This window comes from Lemur catta, chromosome 6 (genome assembly GCF_020740605.2).
Source record: "Lemur catta isolate mLemCat1 chromosome 6, mLemCat1.pri, whole genome shotgun sequence".
NCBI lineage: Eukaryota > Metazoa > Chordata > Mammalia > Primates > Lemuridae > Lemur > Lemur catta.
This window is the reverse complement of record NC_059133.1, coordinates 6,327,008-6,345,312: the sequence shown is the minus strand read 5'-3', so window position 1 is coordinate 6,345,312 and position 18,305 is coordinate 6,327,008. Positions and strand designations below refer to the sequence as shown.

General features: G+C 54.7%; 2 protein-coding genes across 5 annotated transcripts in view; both read right to left on the bottom strand.

Annotated features, from left to right (window-relative positions):
- Window positions 1–2,814: 2,814 nt before the first annotated feature.
- LOC123640283 (cytochrome P450 2D17-like) lies at window positions 2,815–8,150 on the bottom strand. Its single transcript, XM_045554766.1, is given in 12 exon segments — window positions 2,815–3,066; window positions 3,166–3,307; window positions 3,693–3,739; window positions 3,742–3,906; window positions 4,079–4,238; window positions 4,423–4,491; window positions 4,493–4,606; window positions 5,046–5,206; window positions 5,306–5,458; window positions 6,017–6,172; window positions 6,175–6,187; window positions 7,250–8,150. Coding segments are annotated over 12 exon segments (1,548 nt in total). The 5' UTR covers window positions 7,439–8,150; the 3' UTR covers window positions 2,815–2,887.
- Window positions 8,151–12,853: 4,703 nt separating this feature from the next.
- The window catches only part of TCF20 (transcription factor 20), a 157,203-nt gene continuing 151,751 nt past the window's right edge, over window positions 12,854–18,305 (bottom strand). For 3 of the 4 annotated variants that reach the window (XM_045554759.1, XM_045554758.1, XM_045554760.1), the window contains one exon: window positions 14,090–14,175. Coding sequence is in view for 1 of the 4 variants with exons in the window: in XM_045554761.1 (XP_045410717.1) it covers window positions 14,158–14,175 (18 nt within the window). In the remaining 3 variants the exon portion in view is untranslated. Of the gene's footprint in view, window positions 14,176–18,305 lie in introns of all 4 variants that reach the window. The other variant, XM_045554761.1, reaches the window with a different exon arrangement.

Genomic DNA, 18,305 nt, shown 5'->3' with positions numbered 1-18,305 from the left:
ATACAGACAGCCCTGCACGTGGCATCCTCCTGGGAGCTAGCACACATGTGAAACAGTGACAATTCTTCAGCAATGAGGCTTTGAAATGCTCCCGCCCCAGGGGCTCCCTCTGCCTGCTGCCAGGGGTCACCTGGAAGGCGGGCTGTCCTTTCTCAGGGCCATCTCTCTCCTGCACAGTGGGGGACATGAAAAGAGCAAGTGAAAATACTCCAAAGCCTGCTGTCCTTTTGGAGACACAGCCATGTTTCTTGGATAAATGCTCATGTGTGTTGACATGTGGTTAACGAAGATTTTGTCCATTTCTTCATGGCTCCTGTGGCGTGGTGACTATTCAGAGACGTGCGTGCCATTTTCAGACCTCACTGCTCATCTGAGGAGTGTTGGTGAGACCTTTAATGTCTTAAAATGTCCTGATCCACACATGACTAACAGTTTGGCTGGGTATAGAATTCTACATTCATGTCATTTTTCCTGTGGAAGTTTGAAGACATTTTTAATTGTGTCACCCTTGAGGGGGTGCTGTTGGGAAGTTTGATGCTACTTGAATTTTTCAAACTGACACTTCTTTGTTCTATAACCCCCTGGAATGCTTATTACGGGCACACTGCAAAAGCAGGAGAGAGCCCCACTCATAATTCGGTGTGGCTGCCAAGACTGAAGACACCATCCACACACCAAGAGGAAATGCAAAGCTGACTTTCTTCATCGTTGAGGCCACGGGGGACAGCGGGCCGGTGGCCCAGCAGGTCCCAGACAGCCTGAGAGCGCAGGGAAAGGAGACTCGCCTGGGTTTTATTGTGTTTTCCCGGAGTTGCACCGGGCTAGGGCTTGCTCAGGCAGGCAGGGCCTTGGTCGTCTGCATGTCCGGTAGGGCCTATGAGAGAGCCCCACGGATTTATTCTCAGCTTGCCCCGATGTCGGGGACAAGACAAGAAGGAAGGAAAATGTTTACCACCGGTCAACACTCAAGCCTAAGATGAAGAAGCCATGCTCAATACAGGGGGAAGAAGCTCAGGCAGCGGGATGCCTTGACCGTCCTGTGAGCCTCCCAGGGTTGAAAGGAACCCTGGGTCACTCCCTGGGCTGCCAGCACACCCACCCTGTCATCACAGCTCACATGACCCCCAGGCGGCCAAGGAGGGTAGCTCATCCCTGGCCTGGGACAAGGTTCCTCCCAGCAGGGGACCCGCAGGGAATGCCTGTTTGGGCTTCCTAGAGGTCCCTGAGGTAGAGAGCAAGGAGCAAAGGCACAGGGACTAGGTCCCCGCACTCCTGAGGAAGCTCTGGCTGAGCTGGGTCCCAGCCCGCGACAACCCCGAGACTCAGAGCCACGAATGAAAAGTGTCCAATAAATCCTGCTGCTTCTGCAGGGCCCGAGCCTCCTGCTAGGGACCCCAGTCTCCTCAGACAAACGCAGCCTGGCCGCATCCGCACTGCCTCTCCCACAGCTGCAGGAAGACCAAGACCACCTCCTGCCCGGCCAGCTTTCCCACTCAGAGCCAGGGGACAGGCTAAGGTCCCGGTAGTGCTGAGAGCTGGGCAGCTCCCTGTCACGGGGCATTTGGGAAAACGCTGGTGGGAACCCGTCAGGCATGCTGTAGGTCCCCTGGCAAAAGCCCTGGGGTGGCTTCTGCTCTGAGTGTCCGTGGTTCTGTCCCAGCCTGTACCCTAAGTGCACCAGACGGTCTGCCCAGAACTCAGCTAAACAGATGGTCATTAGAAACCACAGGGCGCTGCCCACGTGCCCAGTCCAGACCGGCCAACTGTGGGGGTGGGCACAGAGGTGGAGGACAGCAGTCTCTGCCCTTGGTGAGGGCTCCAGGCCAGCAAGGGTCAGTCGCAGAGGTCAGGGAAGGAAGACAGGACTGGGTGGCCATCTGGTGCAACGTTCCCCCTGGCAGAAAGGGAACAGAAGCCCGGGACAGGGAGGTAGGAGCCCACGGTCACACAGGGTAGTGGCAGAGCAAGGACTAGAGCCCGGGCCTCATCCTCTCGGCTGCCCCCACCATCTCCTTCTCCTCTGCCCACCCCACTGCCACATGGGTCCAAGGTTGTCCCAACCCCTGGGGAGGGCTATAGCCCACGGGGCTCACTCCCTGCCCCTGGCCAAACCTGCGGGCCCTGCATGACCCAGACATTGAGAGGACGGCGCCGTGGGTCGCAGCTCAGACAAATGTCATCTGCTGGCTCCAGCCTGGCCCTGAGTGGTGACTGCTCACTGGTCAGGGCCTGGACACAGCGTCCCTGAGGGGCAAGGGAAGCTGGCCATTCCTACCGTGGGGTGACTGAGAGGCTCAGGAAGGCGGCTGACCCCTGGGCTTGCATCAGGCCTTCCCAGAGAACGTTCTGGCACCTGATGACTGAGCCCTGGGTGGTAACCCTGGCACTGCAACTCTGTGGCCCTCCTGGACTTCTCTCCCTTCTTGGGGTGTCGAATGTCAAGGCAGGTAACGGGATGGTGCTGGCAGGGCTGCTGGGCGCTGGGCGGGTGGGCTCAGCAGGGCCTGAAATGTGGTTCTCCAGGCTGAGTGCTGCCCTCTGCACCCCACTGTCCGCACTGACATCTCTGGACAGCCCAGGCCGGCCCCTCCCCCAGAAGCCAGGACCACACAGTCCTTGTCACCAATCTGCCCAGAGTTGAGTCATCAGGGTGTTGGGGTTACTGGTGGGGATTGGCTGACATCTTCTGAACCTCAACAAACCCATCTGTCAAATGGGGCCAGGAGGTCAGATCAGCATGGATGAGGCGGGGTGGGCTGTCCCCAGAGAGGCTGTGAGGCCCCATGGCAGCCAGCAGTGTTGATGGGGCCAAGGTGGGCAAAGCACATTGGTTTATTGGACATCAGGGCCCCCGGCCGGGGAGAAGGCTGGGGCCTGGTGTCGGGCCCTAGCGGGGCACAGCACAAAGCTGGTATGGGGACGGGGTAACCAGGAAGTTACAGACACCGTGGTCGCTGGGCCGAGGGTGTCCCGGCGGCACCGAGAAGCTGAAGCGCTGCAGGAGGGAGGTGAAGAAGAGGAAGAGCTCCATGCGGGCCAGGGGCTCCCCGAGGCACATGCGGCAGCCTGTGGGTGGGTAAGGGGGGCTCAGTGAGCCTGGGGCCTGGGCTCCACCCCGCCCAGACTCCAAGGAAGGGGGCAGGGAGCTGGGCAGCCCACAGGCACCTGCTGAAAAAGGCATGAAGGCCTCAGGCTTCACGAAGCGGCCCTGAGCGTCCAGGAAGTGTTCCGGGTGGAAGCGGAAAGGCTTCTCCCAGACCGCCTCGTCCTTCAGCACCGATGACAGGTTGGTGAAGAGTGTTGTCCCCTGGGAGAGAGATGCCTGGCGTGAGTGGTGACTGGCCCGTAGGAACCTGGGACCCCTGCCACCAAACACATGGGGCACACGCTGTGCCTGGCACGCACCTGAACGGCATCAAGCAATCCTCGGCCCCAGGAGCTTCTCCTAACTCTCTGACCCCGAGGCAGGGCCCAGTCCCACATTCCATGGGCGCCCTCCCCGCCTCCACCCCTGCAGCCACAGGTCGTCTGGGGCACGTTCTGCTTTGTCCTCCCCACTGGACTGGGGCTCTGCACAGACAGGCCGGCCCTGCCCCTGCTCTGCACCCCACACCCAGGCTGGGCAGGCTGTGCCTGTGGAAGCGAGGATGGGGTGACCTGGGGTCCCAGCCTGGCCCCAGCCGCAGTCCTACTTTGGGGATTAGGAAGCCCTGCACTTCGATGTCACGGGTCGTCATGGGGGCACACCCAGGGGGATGATGTCTGCAAAGCGCTGCACCTCGTGAATCACAGCAGTGGTGAAGGGCATGTGGGCCTGGTCACCCATTGCTGGTCGCTGCACCATTCCTATCACTTCGTCAATCTCCTGTTGGACACGGCCTGGACACACAAGTGTCCCACAGCGGGTCAGAAGCCGGCAGCTGAGCCCTGACCCTCTCCTGAGTCCTGTGTTGGGGCTGGGCCACCTGAGGGGAAGGTCACGCTGACAGGTCCTGGCTCAGGCAGTGCCTGGGCCAGGGGTGTCTGAATGAAGCTCAGGTGCCCCTCCCTGTACTCACCTCCCTCAGCCGCCCCGCCAGCCCGCAGCCGGGCTCACGCTGCACATCCAGGTGCAGGATCATGAGCAGGAGGCCCTAGGCCAGCGTGGTCGAGGTGGTCACCATCCCAGCGGAGAACAGGTCAGACACCACCATCCGCAGGTTCTCATCGGTGAAGCTGCTGTTGGGATTCCCCTTGGCCTGACCGGGCAAAGAGGGTGGGCTCAGGGGACAGAGGAGGAAGCCCCCAAATGACCGTCCATTCTGCATCTGTCAGCCCTGGTCATAGGGTGGTGCATCAGCTCCTCCCTGCCTGGCCTGGCCTCACTCCTCAGGGCACCCTCAAGCGGCAGCCCCTGTCCTTGTCCCTGGCAGCGGCCCTCACCTTCTCCACCTCGGCCAGGAAGGCGTCAGTCAGGTCTCTGGGTGGCTGGGCCGGGTCCCGGGTCCCGGGTCATCCTGTGCTCGGTCACCAGCTCATCGAGCAGGGCCATGACAGCCATCTGTGCAGGGAAGACCTTGCCAACCAGTCCGGGGATGCTCAGGAGCACGGGGACAGCATTCAGCACCTGTGCCAGTCACAGAAGGGAGCCTGGGTTCCTCCTGTGCTCAGCATTCACCTGTACCTGTCTCCAATACCAGAGACACACACTACCTGCCTGTCCCCACCATTGATCCGGTCCCTCCGCAAGTGGGAGTCTCCACACTGTCTCCTGGCCCTGGGCTGACACAAGGATAAACCTACGATGGAAATCTCACCTGCTGTTGGCTCCCAACGTGCCCAGGAGGCCCGGGCTCCTTCGCCCTCTCTGGGGTCCCACTGACCCTGGGCCACCTCTCCCATTAGCCTTGTGTGAGATTTCCTTTCTTCTGGGTGCCCTGCCTCTTGCAGTGGGCTCTCCAGGAATGCCCTTCCCCGTCGCCCCCGTGTGGAGGCCCAGCTGCAGGCGGAGGCACCTGCCCGGAGCTTGCCCTGCTCAGACTCCCGCAGGCCTTCATTGCCCGCACCTCGCGTAGGAGGCCAGAATCCTCCTTCAGTGCCTCCATCACCAATTCCATTAGCCTGAGGAAGCTCTGGTCGTCGTACTCGAAGCGGCGCCCGTAGGTGAGGGACGCGATCACGTTGCCCACCGCTTTGTTCAGGAGCGCGTTGGGGCTAAAGGGCCGTGCTGAGACGGGATGCGGGTCAGGGAGGCTCCTCTTCCCGGGCCCCAGCCCACCTCCCGGGTCCTCCCCTGTCCTCCCCTGTCCCTGCACCCGTCACCCACCGGCGTGGTCGGCGAAGGCGGCACAGAGGCAGGCGGCCTCCTCAGTCACCCACAGCTCCAGCGACTTCTTGCCCAGACCGAAGAAGCGCAGAGTGGACAAGGAGAAGCGCCGCTGCTCGCGCCAGGCGGGCCCGTAGCGCGCCAGGATCACCCCTGGGGTAGGGCGGGTCGGTGGGCGTGGCCCTGAATGTTCCGCCCCGCCCAGTTCCCCTCTGCCGCTCCGCGGGACTGGGGCCCCGCCCACTCTGACCCTGCCTTCCCCCAGGTCCCGCTGTTGCTTCCCCACGTTGGTCGCCTGCTCTGTGTCCGCTGCGCCGGGGTGGCTTTTGCCCCAGCTGGGCCTTGCCCACCCTGACCTCGGTTCTACTCTGGGAGGACGCTGCCTGCCCCGCACGCCACACTGAGCCCGATGCCCCCGCGCAGCCTCCCTGACTCGCTGCTCAGGCCCGCCCCTCCCCGACGGTCCCCGCGCGGCCGGGGGGGGGGGGGGGCTCCGCCCTCTCTGGATAAGTCCCGCCCCCGCTGCATCCACTTGGCTTAGGTCCCCCTGGCAGTGTGTTCCCTGGCCTTCCGCCCCCCAACCCACCCACTGGCCTTTCTCTGAGTCCCAAGTCCATGGTCAGGCGCCCACTGGCCCAGCTCCGTCTCTGGGAACTGCTGGCTCGCTCCGTTTCCCCGTCGACACTGTGTCTGTCCCCCGGGGTCACTTGCCTTCCATATGTGGCCTGTAGCCCAGGTGCTCGTAGAGTGGCGAAGGCGGCCGGTCCGCAGTGTCCTCGTTGTGCTTCACCAGCGCCTCGCGCACGGCCTCCAGCCCGTTCACCACGACCACGGGGCTCCAGGCCAGCTGCAGGCTATACACGTCCCGAAGCGCTGCCGCAGCTGTATGAGGAGGGTGGGGCATTCGTGAAGCCGGGGGCCCCCCCGGTGCTGGCCGTGGGCTCACCCTATAAGCCCTGTGAGACCGTGGGGCCGGCAGGAGCCCGCCGATTCAAGGACAAGATGTGTACTCCAGATCCTGGGGGTCAGATTCTCTACGGTTGAGGAGCTCGGTTTGCATCCAACAACCAAGCTTTGTATGACCTTGCAAGAATGACCGAAATTGACAGTAGGCCCCCCTTAGCATCCCAGGTTACAGATCAGGAAACTGAGGGTGACGGAGGTGAGCTTGAGGCCCACGGACCAACAGCGACAAAACATTTGAACCGGTCACTGCACCTCTCTCAACCCCAGTTTCCTCATTTAATTGATGCTCAGGACACTGGCCCCCCCCACTCCCATTCCCCAGACCTTTCCTTCTGGTGTCATCAGAAGGGACTTGGGCCTTCCCGAAGTCTGTGCTGTCCAACAGGCTTGCAAACCCACTGCCCAGTCCCGCCTCACCTCCAGGCCTTTGCCCTCCCAGACATTTTCCTTTGGAAAGTCCAAACTGTCCCTCGGGCCCTGCACAAATGCCCTCCCCAGGGAGCCTCTCACACCTGCTTCCTCTTCTGGGCCCAGCTCCTTGTCCAGACTGTGTGGTTTTTTGTTTTTTGTTTTTTTGAGACAGAGTCTCACTCTGTTGCCCAGGCTAGAGTGCTGTGGCATCAGCCTAGCTCACAGCAACTTCCAACTCCTGGGCTCAAGCGATCCTCCTGCCTCAGCCTCCCGAGTCGCTTGGGACTACAGGCAGGCGCCACCATGCCCGGCTATTTTTTTTCTATATATATTTTTAGTTGTCCTTATAATTTCTTTCTATTTTTAGTAGAGACGGGGTCTCGCTCTTGCTCAGGCTGGTCTCGAACTCCTGAGCTCAAAGAATCCACCCACCTCGGCCTCCCAGAGTGCTAGGATTATAGGCATGAGCCACCGCGCCCGGCCCAGACTGTGTCTTACCCACCACCCATGTCTCCTGCTGGGGGGGTGCCCAGACCCCTTGCTGTGTTCCGCCACCACCTCCCTCACCTGGCCAAAGCACCAGGGTACATCCTGGAAGTCCACTTGCAGCAGGTTGCCCAGCCCTGGCATTGACATGGGGCCTGGCGGGTAGCGTGCAGCCCAGCGTGGGCGCCGGTGCATCAGATCCACTAGGAGAAAGAAGATCGCCGCAGCCAAAGCCAGGGACACCAACACATCCCCTGTCAGCAGCCCCATAGCTGCGTGTCCACTGGACTCCTCCAGTAACACCTGTCACTCTAGCAGTCCAAGCACCTAGGCTCAGGCAGGACCCTCTCTGGGCACCCTGAGTGCCCGAACACTCTGTGCTGTTTCCTTATGAAGGGAGGTGACGCCGGCCTTTGCCCTGTGTAGTGAGCCAACTTGTGTTGACTGTGCTGCCAGAGGGTTCAGGGCCAGGGTAGGCAAGGTGCAGGGACTGGCCAGGAGGTCCTTGCCCCTGCTGCCCTCCCCAGTGCTTACCCAGGGCAGGGGGGTGGTGGAATTGTCTTGGAGGGAGCCCTCCACTGAAGCTGGATATACCACTTGCAGTTGGTGCTGGGATGTGCACAGGAACTTGGTGGAACAGAAGGAGGGCCTGTGCTCCAAGGTACTCATGACGAAGAGTAGTAAGGTCAGATAGCTAACATGGCAAGCCAGTAGTGGTTTGAGGGTTGTGAGGACATTTGCTCAGGCTCGAAGAGGACTTTCTGGGAAGCCTTCTTGGAAGGCTTTGGCTGGCAGAGACTGAGGGACGGAAAGGCACTGCAGGGCAAGGCCCTGGCAACGGGACCCAGGTAACACTGGGACATCCTGTGCAGTAAGGTGAGGGGCAGTGGGAAGAAGGTGGCTGGAGCTTGAGGGGTTACAAGCCTGGCTGACGACTGGATGTGGGAACAGGAGTCGGGAGGAAGACTTTTGAGGTCATTTAACTGACCAGGAGAGCAACACCCATGTATACTCCAAGGTAGTCTCAGACCCAGCTGTGGCCTCCCATCTGGCCTCAGCTGAATGGTGGCAGCAACTTTCTATCTGGGACTGTCAGAAAATCAAGGTGCAGGGTTGCAGGGAGGTGTGGGTGCTTATCATATGGTGGCTGTTGATAAATTGCCTTTATTTCCCCTTGGTCTTTTTGTTGAGACAGGCTCTCACTCTGTCTCCCTGGCTACAGTGCAGTGGCATCATCATAGCTCATTGCAACCTCCAACTCCTGAGCTCAAGAGATCCTCCTGCCTCAGCCTCATAAGTAGCTTGGACTACAGGCTCGCCCCACCACACCTGGCTGACTTTTTTCTATTTTTAGTAGAGACAGGGTCTCGCTCTTGCTCAGGGTGGTCTTGAACTCCTGACCTGAAGTGATCCTGGCTCAGTCTCCCAGAGTGCTAGGGTTACAGGCATGAGCCACTGTGCCTGGCCCGCTTGGCTTTTTGAGGTGTCAGGCCTGCCCCAAGTAGCCATCCTAACGAGGTGTGAAGGGCAGCGACAGGCCTGTACCGTGGCAGTGCCCTCCTGATGCCAGGGGCCTGTAATTCAGCACGGCCAGAGCGAGGACAACCTTCAATGATGAGGCCTGTGGCCTTCTGCAATCATTGTGCAACTGTGGCTTCCACTGATTGGCACACATATGGCAGGCACTGCTGCTCAGACTCTGTGTGCTCAGACTCATCAGGCCTTCCACAGCCCACTAAGGCACACAGGAGACTGAGTCTCAGAGGTCATGTAATGAGGTCAAAGTGACAGAGCAGGATCAGAGTCCACGTCCAAAACACATGCTCTGAGTAACTGCTCTACATTTTTTTTTTTTTGAGACAGAGTCTCACTTTGTTGCCCGGGCTAGAGTGAGTGCCGTGGCGTCAGCCTAGCTCACAGCAACCTCAAACTCCTGGGCTTAAGCGATCCTACTGCCTCAGGCTCCCGAGTAGCTGGGACTACAGGCATGCACCACCATGCGCAGCTCATTTTTTCTATATATATTTTAGTTGGCCAGATAATTTCTTTCTATTTTTAGTAGAGACGGGGTCTCGCTCTTGCTCAGGCTGGTCTCGAACTCCTGACCTCAAGTGATCCACCCACCTTGGCCTCCCAGAGTGCTAGGATTACAGGCGTGAGCCACCGCGCCCGGCCTGCTCTACACTCTTTCAACATCATATTCTATCAATGACCAGTATAGAAGTTCCTGGGATTTATTATTTCATAAAAACACACCCAGGCTGTCCTTCCCAAATACTGGGACTGCCCATGTCACAGTATAAAATGCACTGTGCACTGGTGGGCCCTCTGAACACCGGCACATGAGATGCCATTTGGAAATAGACCCGGAAGCACCTGGACCAGGAAGCTCTAGGCTCTTGTTCCCCAGGAAAGCCTGGTAGGACAAAGACCAAAACATCTTTGTGAGAATTCTAGAAACCAGTTAGGAAGCTGTAGTGCCCAGCTGGTCCAGAGCCAGGAGGGGACTGTACTCAGAAGGGTAGGCAAGTTTCAGCATTTTGCTATTACTGCCCTCCCTGCCCCTGCATAGCAGTGCCATCTGGAGGAACCTCCGGATACCCAGCTTCTCCTGAGGGACAGGTTGTGGGCCTGACCCAGAGTACTGAGGGACTCTGGGTGCCTGGTTGGTGGCCTTCCAGGAGCAGGGTATCTGCAGTTCTGCAGGCAGGCTTGGGGAGCAAGGGAGTCATTGTTTCCAGGTATCCTGGTGAGGGATGGTTCCAGGAGCTCTAAGGATGGTCAGGTCCCTTAAGTAAAATGGCGCAGTATTTGTATATAACCTGTCGTATGCTTCAAATCATCTCTAGCTTACTTACAGTACCTAATAAAATGTAAATAGCTGTCATACTGTATGGTTTTTATTTATTTTTGAGACAAAGTCTCACTCTGTTGCCCGGGCTAGAGTGCCGTGGTGTCAGCCTAGCTCACAGCAACCTCAAACTCCTGGGCTCAAGTAATCCTCCTGTCTCAGCCTCATAAGTAGCTGGACTACAGGCGCAAACCACACCTGGCTTATTTTTTCTACTTTTAGTAGATGGGGTCTTGCTCTTGCGTAGGCTAGTCTTGAACTCCTGACCTGAAGGGATCCTCCTGCCTCGGACCCCCAGAGTGCTAGGATTATAGGTGGGAGCCACTGTGTTGGGCCTCTTTATATTTACTGTTGTATTTTTTCCCCCAAATATTTTTGATCCATGGTTGAACACACAGATGTGGAACCTGTGGATACAGAGGGCTGGCCGTACCCTAGAACAAATGGCAAACTCAAGGAGCAGGGACAGCCTGCAAGGGGAGTTGTTTTTTGAAAGATGAAAAAGTTCTAAAGACCAGTTGCACAACATGAATATACTTACTATCACTGAACTGTTAATATTGTAAATTTCATGTTTTTTTTAACAATTATAATTTTTAAAAACTATTTTTAAAAAATTGCACCCAGTGAAGGTAGCTCATGCCTGTAATCCCAGAACTTTGGGAGGCTGAGGCTGGAGCATCGCTTGAGGCCAGAAGTTTGAGACCAGCCTGGGCAACATAGCAAGACCCTGTCTCAAAAAAAGGGGGGGTGGCTATTACAATAGTCAAACTGATGTCACCAAAGGCTGGTGAGGATGTGGACTAGCAGGAGCTCATTCACTGTTGGTGGGAATGCAATATTGCACACATACTTTGGAAGACAGTTGGGCAGTTTCTTACAAAACTAGACATATTCTTACCTTACGATTCAGCAGTCACGCTCCTTGGTATGTACTTACCCCAAAGGAGTTGAGACCTTATGTCCACACAAAAACCTGCACATGGATGTTTATAGCAGCTTTATTTGAAATTGCCAAAACTGGAAAGTAACCAAGATGTCCTTCGGCAGGTGAATGGATAAACTGTGGTACATCCAGACAATGGAATATTCAGCACTAGAAAAAAAGGAGCTATCAAGTCATGAAAAGAACCTTAAATGCATATTACTAAGTAAAAGAAGCAAATCTAAAAAGGCTACACACCGTAAAATCTCAACTATGTGACAATCTGGAAAAGGCAAAACTATGGAGACAGTAAAAAGGTCAGTGGTTGCCAGGGGCTGGAGGGGAAGGATGAACAGGTGGGACACAGAATTTTTAGGGCAGCAAAACTACTCTGGATGATACCATAATGGTGGACACGTGTCATTTTTTATACATTTGTCAAAAGCCATAAAACGTAAAATACCAAGATGGACCCCCAATGTAAATTATGGACTTTGAGTGAAAACAATGTGTTAATCACTTCTAACAAATGTACCACTCTGGTGGGGATGTTGACAGTGGGGGAAGCTATGCATGTGTGGCGGAGGGGAAAATAGGGGAACTCTGTACCTTTTGCTCAATACTGCTGTGGACCTAAAACTACTCTAAAAAACTGTTAAGGCTGGGGACGGTGGCTCACGCCTGTAATCCCCGCACTTTGGGAGGTCGAGGTGGGAGGGTCATTTGAGCCCAGGAGTTTGGGACTAGCCTGAGCAACATAGTGAGATCCTGTCTCTACAAAAAAATGTAAAAATTAGCTGGGCGTGGTGTTACACACCTGTAGTCCCAGATTCTCAGGAGGCTGAGGCAGGAGGATCACCTGAACCTAGGAGTTTGAGGTTATAGTGAGCTATGATAACGACACTGCACTCTAGCCCGAGCAACATACACACACACACAAAGACAAAACTATTAAAAAAAACAAACACCGAACTCAAAAGCTGCGGTTGCAGTAAGGCACATGAGGAGCTGAGGCTTACTGCAGAAGGCAGGAGGCTGGAGCAGGGAGTGTACAACATGCCACTCCCCAGTTAAAGGTAATTTCTGAAGCCAGTTTAAGGAAAGACCTAGAACAAACACAAGTGCCCTGGCTCAAGTATCACCAGCAAATCAAAAGGGGGCAAAAGAATAAAAGGCAAAATGACGAAGCAACATTTGCTGTCAGGAAAATATTATATTTTCCTCAAGATACATATTTTTCAAGTTTTGTGATTTAGCTCTTGACACCTGAAATCCATCAATTTCATTTTAACTGTACTGATGCCAAGCAAAGACCAGAAGAGGAAGCCAATCAGCTCAGAAAGCCCTCATTTCGATGCAGGTCTGTTCAGCTGCCTGAGCGTGGTCCCATGGCCAGCCAACACAGTGCGCCTACCCACACCTCCATCCTGGCAAAGTGAAATGAGAAATGGACCACACTACTTGATGCAGCCATTAAAATGAAATTAATCTCCCATTTCTGCAGCCCCAAATTGACGAGCACACAAGAACTCATTTATAATTGCTTATTTCTACTTCACAACATTCCTTCTAGTATTCCTGCCCTCTAAAAAAGCCCATTGACATTGCATTATTTTTTAATAACCTTTAAAATTTATGTTGATTGGAAATATGCCCTCACATCAACTTAAGTAAACCTGACTGTCTCCCTAAACTGGCTGAGGTCCCCCCACCGCGTGAGTGGCAGGGTGGAGTCCTGGGTTTTGTTTGGTTTGAGGCTCTGCTGCACAAGCAGCCTGGCCTTCGAGAGGCTGGGAAGGGACAGACCAGGCTTGAGGGCAGCCTCCTCTGCAGCACCAAAGCCACCTTTTGGAAGCCACACTGGGAGAAAGAAGAGACGCATTCAGTTTATATTACACAAAAAAGGAAACAAGGTTAAAATGAAGTTTATTATTTTTTTGATTTTTTTGTTTTTTGTTTTTTTTAAATAAAACTGTTTGTGAAACAGCTATTTTATCCCCATGGCAGAGTGACCCCTGAAAGATGCACTAACCCCTTCTTAAGGCCTTAAGATTTTTTTTGTACTTTTTTCTTCTTTTTTTAAAACTCAGATATTTAAAAATTATACAACTTACAAAACAAAACAAAACAACATAAAGAATCATGTAGCATGGGGCTGCCTATGTGACAGGCCTTTTCCTTTATAAAAATAAAAGCAAAAAGGAAAAAGAGTTAAGTGGGTGTTCCTGGTCAGCTTAACCCACACTGATCACACTTACAGTCCCTCCCTGTCACTGCCCACTGCTCATACTGCCTATGCTGGCAGCAGAGGCCTGGGCCGCCTCCTATCCCCGTGGGTCCCTGTGGTCAGGGCACAGCTGCCTGGAATGTGCTGAGGACAGAGGGCCCCACAGGTGGCCCTTTGATTTTGCCTGCTGCTGCAAGGCCACTGTGTACACTTGGTGGGACCCTTGGGGTCCTCCCCAGCCACAGTGACCCAGGACATACCTATGACCTCAGGGATCTGCCAGTTTCACCCCCCAAAAAGGTAAAAAATTAAAAAAAAAATAAATAGTGTTTCTGGAAATGAAAAAAATTTGTTTTTTGTGTTTAGATATCATTCCCCCACTCTTGAAAACATGAACCGTCCCCGTTTCCCTCCCCCTAAAACCTTCCCATTTTGAGACAAATTAATGACAAAAAAGATGGTTCAGGTGTGGTTTGTCTGCTCTTTCAATCCTGGGTCTAGTGTTCTCTGAATTGGCGTGTGACAGGCTAAAGATCAAAGCCACACACACCCTGTCCTTTATGAGATGAGGGTTTGTTCACTTCAATTTCACATTTAATTTTCACTGTCACTGGAAATTTGGAGTTCTTTAACTAGATAATTTTAAAATAGAATCAAAAGGGATAGCGCACCTTTCATTTAAACAAAGTCTTTCCAGACTAAAAATAGATTTTTATATATATATTTTTATCCCTCCCTTTTAATTCCCCCCCGCCCATCCCCAACCTCCCACCCCTCCCCCCTCCCCCCACATTGTCACTATGGAGATTGTGTCCATGGAAACAGCCATTCCGACTTCTTGGGTCTTTCTTTCCTGTGGTGTCACTGGTTTGAATGTGATGTGAGAGCTTAGGAAGGAAGTGCTGGCATGGGCGGGCACGCGGGGTGGGGCAGGGTGGGGCTGCAGGTAGGACCGTTTCCAACACGAGTGTCCACCACCTTCTTTCTCATCTCCACAGTCTCACCTGGAAGACAAGGAACAGACACTGAGGGCCAGGAATTTCCATGTGGTCTGCTGCCAACAGCCCGTTCCATGGTGCCCCTGGGATAGGGCTTTCAGCAGGGACCCGGAGCTCAGACCCCTCTGTAGATGTGCGACTCATGAGGGACACGTCCAAGACCAATGTTGGTGCCACCATGTGGCTTTGGACCTAGAACATGGTTAAAGGGAGCAATGACCTTACTTAGGGTGCTGGAGCTGAACTCTGAGGGCTCCTCAGAGCGTGTCTACCTTCCCAGTACATGGAAGGAACTGAGACCAGGAGAGGATCCCCTGACCTGGAGTGGGGCAGCTCACGGAGCTTCTCCAGAGCATGGTGAGCAGTGCTCGGGACTCCTGTGGTTGTGGTTCAGCACTTAGTGGCAGAGCATGGTCCTTAGAGGTGGCTGAGAGCATCCAGCCAATGTGTGGAAGGACCTTCTCAAAGTCCAGCTTCTTAGGGCAATTGTGCATCTGCCTCCAGTTGATACAGCAGTTCTTTTACACTTAGCAAAGAATACTCTTCCCATGGCTTGGGACAGGGGAGGACAGGTCTCAGCTCGTTTCCGAGGCTGGCACGGAGCTGGAAGATATTAATCCTCCTGGCTCCTGAGGAGCCTGAGGCCCCCCCACCCTGGCCGCCAGGCTTCTCTTGTCTTCCAGCCCAGGTCAGGAAGGTGATTCCAACAACCCATGTAAGGGAGATGGGTTGTTCTAAGGGCCTCTGTGGAATGCTCCATGGGACACCCCATGTGCAAAAGTCTCAGACACAGTAGTTTCCAAGGAATTCAGTTCAGAAAAATTATACTAGGAGCCAGGAGCAGTGGCAGCCTGGCCCCTCACTTGCTTCTGCCAATCACAGTGCTTGTGAGACTGTCACTGGGGCTCACCTTGCTGCTTCCTCAAAGCCCTCTTTGGTGCCCTCTATTGATAAATAAACCCCAGGAAGCCACGCACTACCAACCCTTGTCTGCTTCCATAAAGCTCACTCACATGCAGGCAGTTAAGGTGTCTGGGCCTGCCGGAGTGAGGAATGTGTGTTTTTTTTTTTTGAGACAGAGTCTTACTCTGTTGCCTGGGCTAGAGTGCCGTGGCGTCAGCCTAGCTCACAGCAACCTCAAACTCCTGGTCTCAAGCAATCCTCCTGCCTCAGCCTCCCGAGTAGCTGGGACTACAGGCATGTGCCACCATGCCCTGCTAATTTTTTCTATATATATTTTTAGTTGTCCAGATAACTTCTTTCTATTTTTTAGTAGAGACGGAGTCTCGCTCTTGCTCAGGCTGGTCTCGAACTCCTGACCTTGACCGATCCTCCGGCCTTGGCCTCCCAGAGTGCTAGGATTACAGGCATGAGCCACCGCACCCGGCCAGGAATGTGCTATTATCAAGCATACACACACCCTCGCCCAGGGAGGTTCCTGACTGCTTGGCAGAGAACACCAATGGGCAGGAAGACACTCCACAGAAACAGCGCACTGTCACCACACGCATGTACAGACAGACCCCATAGCTGAGGCTATCCTGACATATTCCCAGTATGTCCATGGCCACGGTGTGGCCTCCCTAGTTCTGAAGGTGGCTGTGGGCCCCAGATGTCACCCATCCCTCACAATCCATGTGTTCTCCTCCTTGGTGGCACAGAGATTCTCCACTGCTCACTATGGTTTTCCTGAGACTAAGGCTGCCAGGAAAGCGAAGAGAAACAGTATTAAACATCAGTCCTTGTGTCGTCTCTAATGCCACCCCCTGGAACCAAGGGCCCTTTCTAGGGCTGAACTAATCGGCATCTCAACAAACGACCAGAATGGCATCATCTTGCTGGGGACTTGGGCTGTCTGTGTGACCCAAGGCCAGATGCCCACGTGCACCCTGCCAGGCTCTGTTCATGGAGGGAAGGACAGATCAGGGTTTGCTCTCCCTGCCAGCAAGTGGCGGTCTTGGGCCTGTACCCCAGTCTTGCTAATTACTCAGAACAGCAAGCCCCACACCAGCCCCCCACGTCAGAATGAAGCATGCCTTGGTACTTAGGGTCGGGCCTGGCCAGTCAGTCTGTGCTGCTGACTGTGCACCCCTCTTGGGGGTGCCACATAGCCCAGGCAGTGGCAGTCCTTCAGCACCCCAGCCTGGGCTCTGCCCTCCAGCCTTTCCAACACAGGCTTTCCCCAGGGTCCAATGACTCGATGACTAGACTGGCCCAGACACATGGTATCCTGAATGTGATGGGACCCCAACTTCTCAAGAGTGACTTTTTAAAAACTGTTTCTTCAGTAGGAAGAATAGGAAGGAAGGAAAATTCTCTTAGCAATTACTATGTGCCAGGCTCTGTGTTAGAAGCTTTATAGGTGGTATTTCATAATAGCACTGAGACCCTGACCCCTGTGTCTAAGATGAAAAGCTAAAGCCTGGAGAGGTGACACATGTGGCCCAAAGCCACATGGCTGGTTAGAGGTGGGACTGGGGCTCATGAATTGCAAAGCTCTCCTGGCTGGGCCGCAGGGAGCCCAGGAGCAGGTGCAATGGAGCACACTACCTGCCACTCCTGTGCTGAAGGCGGGTAACTCTCTTTAAACAAAGGCATCTTCATGCTCAGCTGCCCGTGTATAGGGCTTCACCCCCCATCCTCCCTAGCTCACTCCCTGCTTTTGACTATACCCCTCTATACTTGTGGTGTGACCCTGGGACACTGTCCTTGTGTCCTTCCACATCAGACTCCAGGCCTGCCTTTCCCAACTGCAGCAAGAATCCATCATCTCAACACCACCTGACCTGGCCAGAATTCACCCAGAGCCCATTTCCTCATCTCTAAAATAGACATGTAATTCCCACCCGGAGAGGGAGGGTGTGGAGGAAAATCTAATTCTGAATCTGTACTGACCCAGGGCATCTGCAATCAAGGTCCAAAAGTCCTTTCTTAGACTCTTGCATTCATCCCTTAACACAGACTCACTCAGCACCACTCTTCAGTCCTGCTCTGGGCCAGGCCAGCACGGTGCAGAGACAGATGCAGTCCCTGCCCTTGAGGGGCCCACAGCCTGGTGGAGAACAGGCAGTCATCAAGTGAACAAGCTGAACTTGGGATGCCAGGAACAGGTTGCAGAGTGGGGAGAGCGGGGCAATTTCAACAGTGATTAAGAAAGGGAAAACTTCTCTGAGAAAGTGACACTCAAGCTGAGACTTGGAAATGAAATGGAGGCAGTCACATGGAGATGGGCAGGCAAAATGCTTCTGGCATAGGGAGCTGAGTATGCAAAAGCCAGAGGGAGGAAGCCCAGCCCCCAAGGAGCTAAAGGAGACCAGGAGCCTGGAGACCCTTGCCCGAGACTTCCACAGGCTTTTGGGCCAAGGTTAGGAGTCTGGACTTCATTCTAATGTGACGAGAACCTGTGAGGTAGAGAGGAGACAGTACAGCAGGGAGGCTTGGTGGAGGCTATGCTCGCTGCTGAGAGGCAGGGCTTTGGGCAGCAGCATGGTGTGGAAGCAAGGCCCCTGCAGGAGCCTCACGTGCCTGGGCTGGGGATTCTCCTCTGGATATGTAATCCTGGGGCTTCCCCTGGCCCAGCCTGGGGGAAGAGGGACTCTAGAAGTGACACTTGTTCTTACATGGATTGGCTACGTGATGTCCAGCTCTAGGGACAGGGAGGCTACTCCCCCCTTTCCCTATCATGCTCAGCTTTCTTCCATGGCTGTATGGGCAAGGTGAGTGGGCAGGTACCATCTCTGTGCACCCAGGACAGAGCGTAAGCCTGGATGAAGGTTACTGCTTCCTGTCCTGGATCACAGGGCCTAGAAGCAGACGTTGGGGGCTCCTGTTTACTGTGTGACAAGGGGAGCTGGGTATAGGGTCCCGTTGTCAAAGCCCTGCCCACCAGCCACACAGAAGCCAGCAAGACAACAATCATCTCAGCACAAGCAAAGAGTGGCACCCACAGGTCTGCCACACTCGTCCTCAGCAATGGGCAGGAGGTCCAAGGACCTTTCCTCTCTGGCATTCCTGGCCTGGTGAGGGACAAGCATCAGGTACTCCACACGAGGCGAAGGGGTGACATCTTTTAACCCTCAGCTTTGGGTATTTTCTGCTAAATGGGGCGCTGCAGGGTCCAATCTGCAGCCTTGACC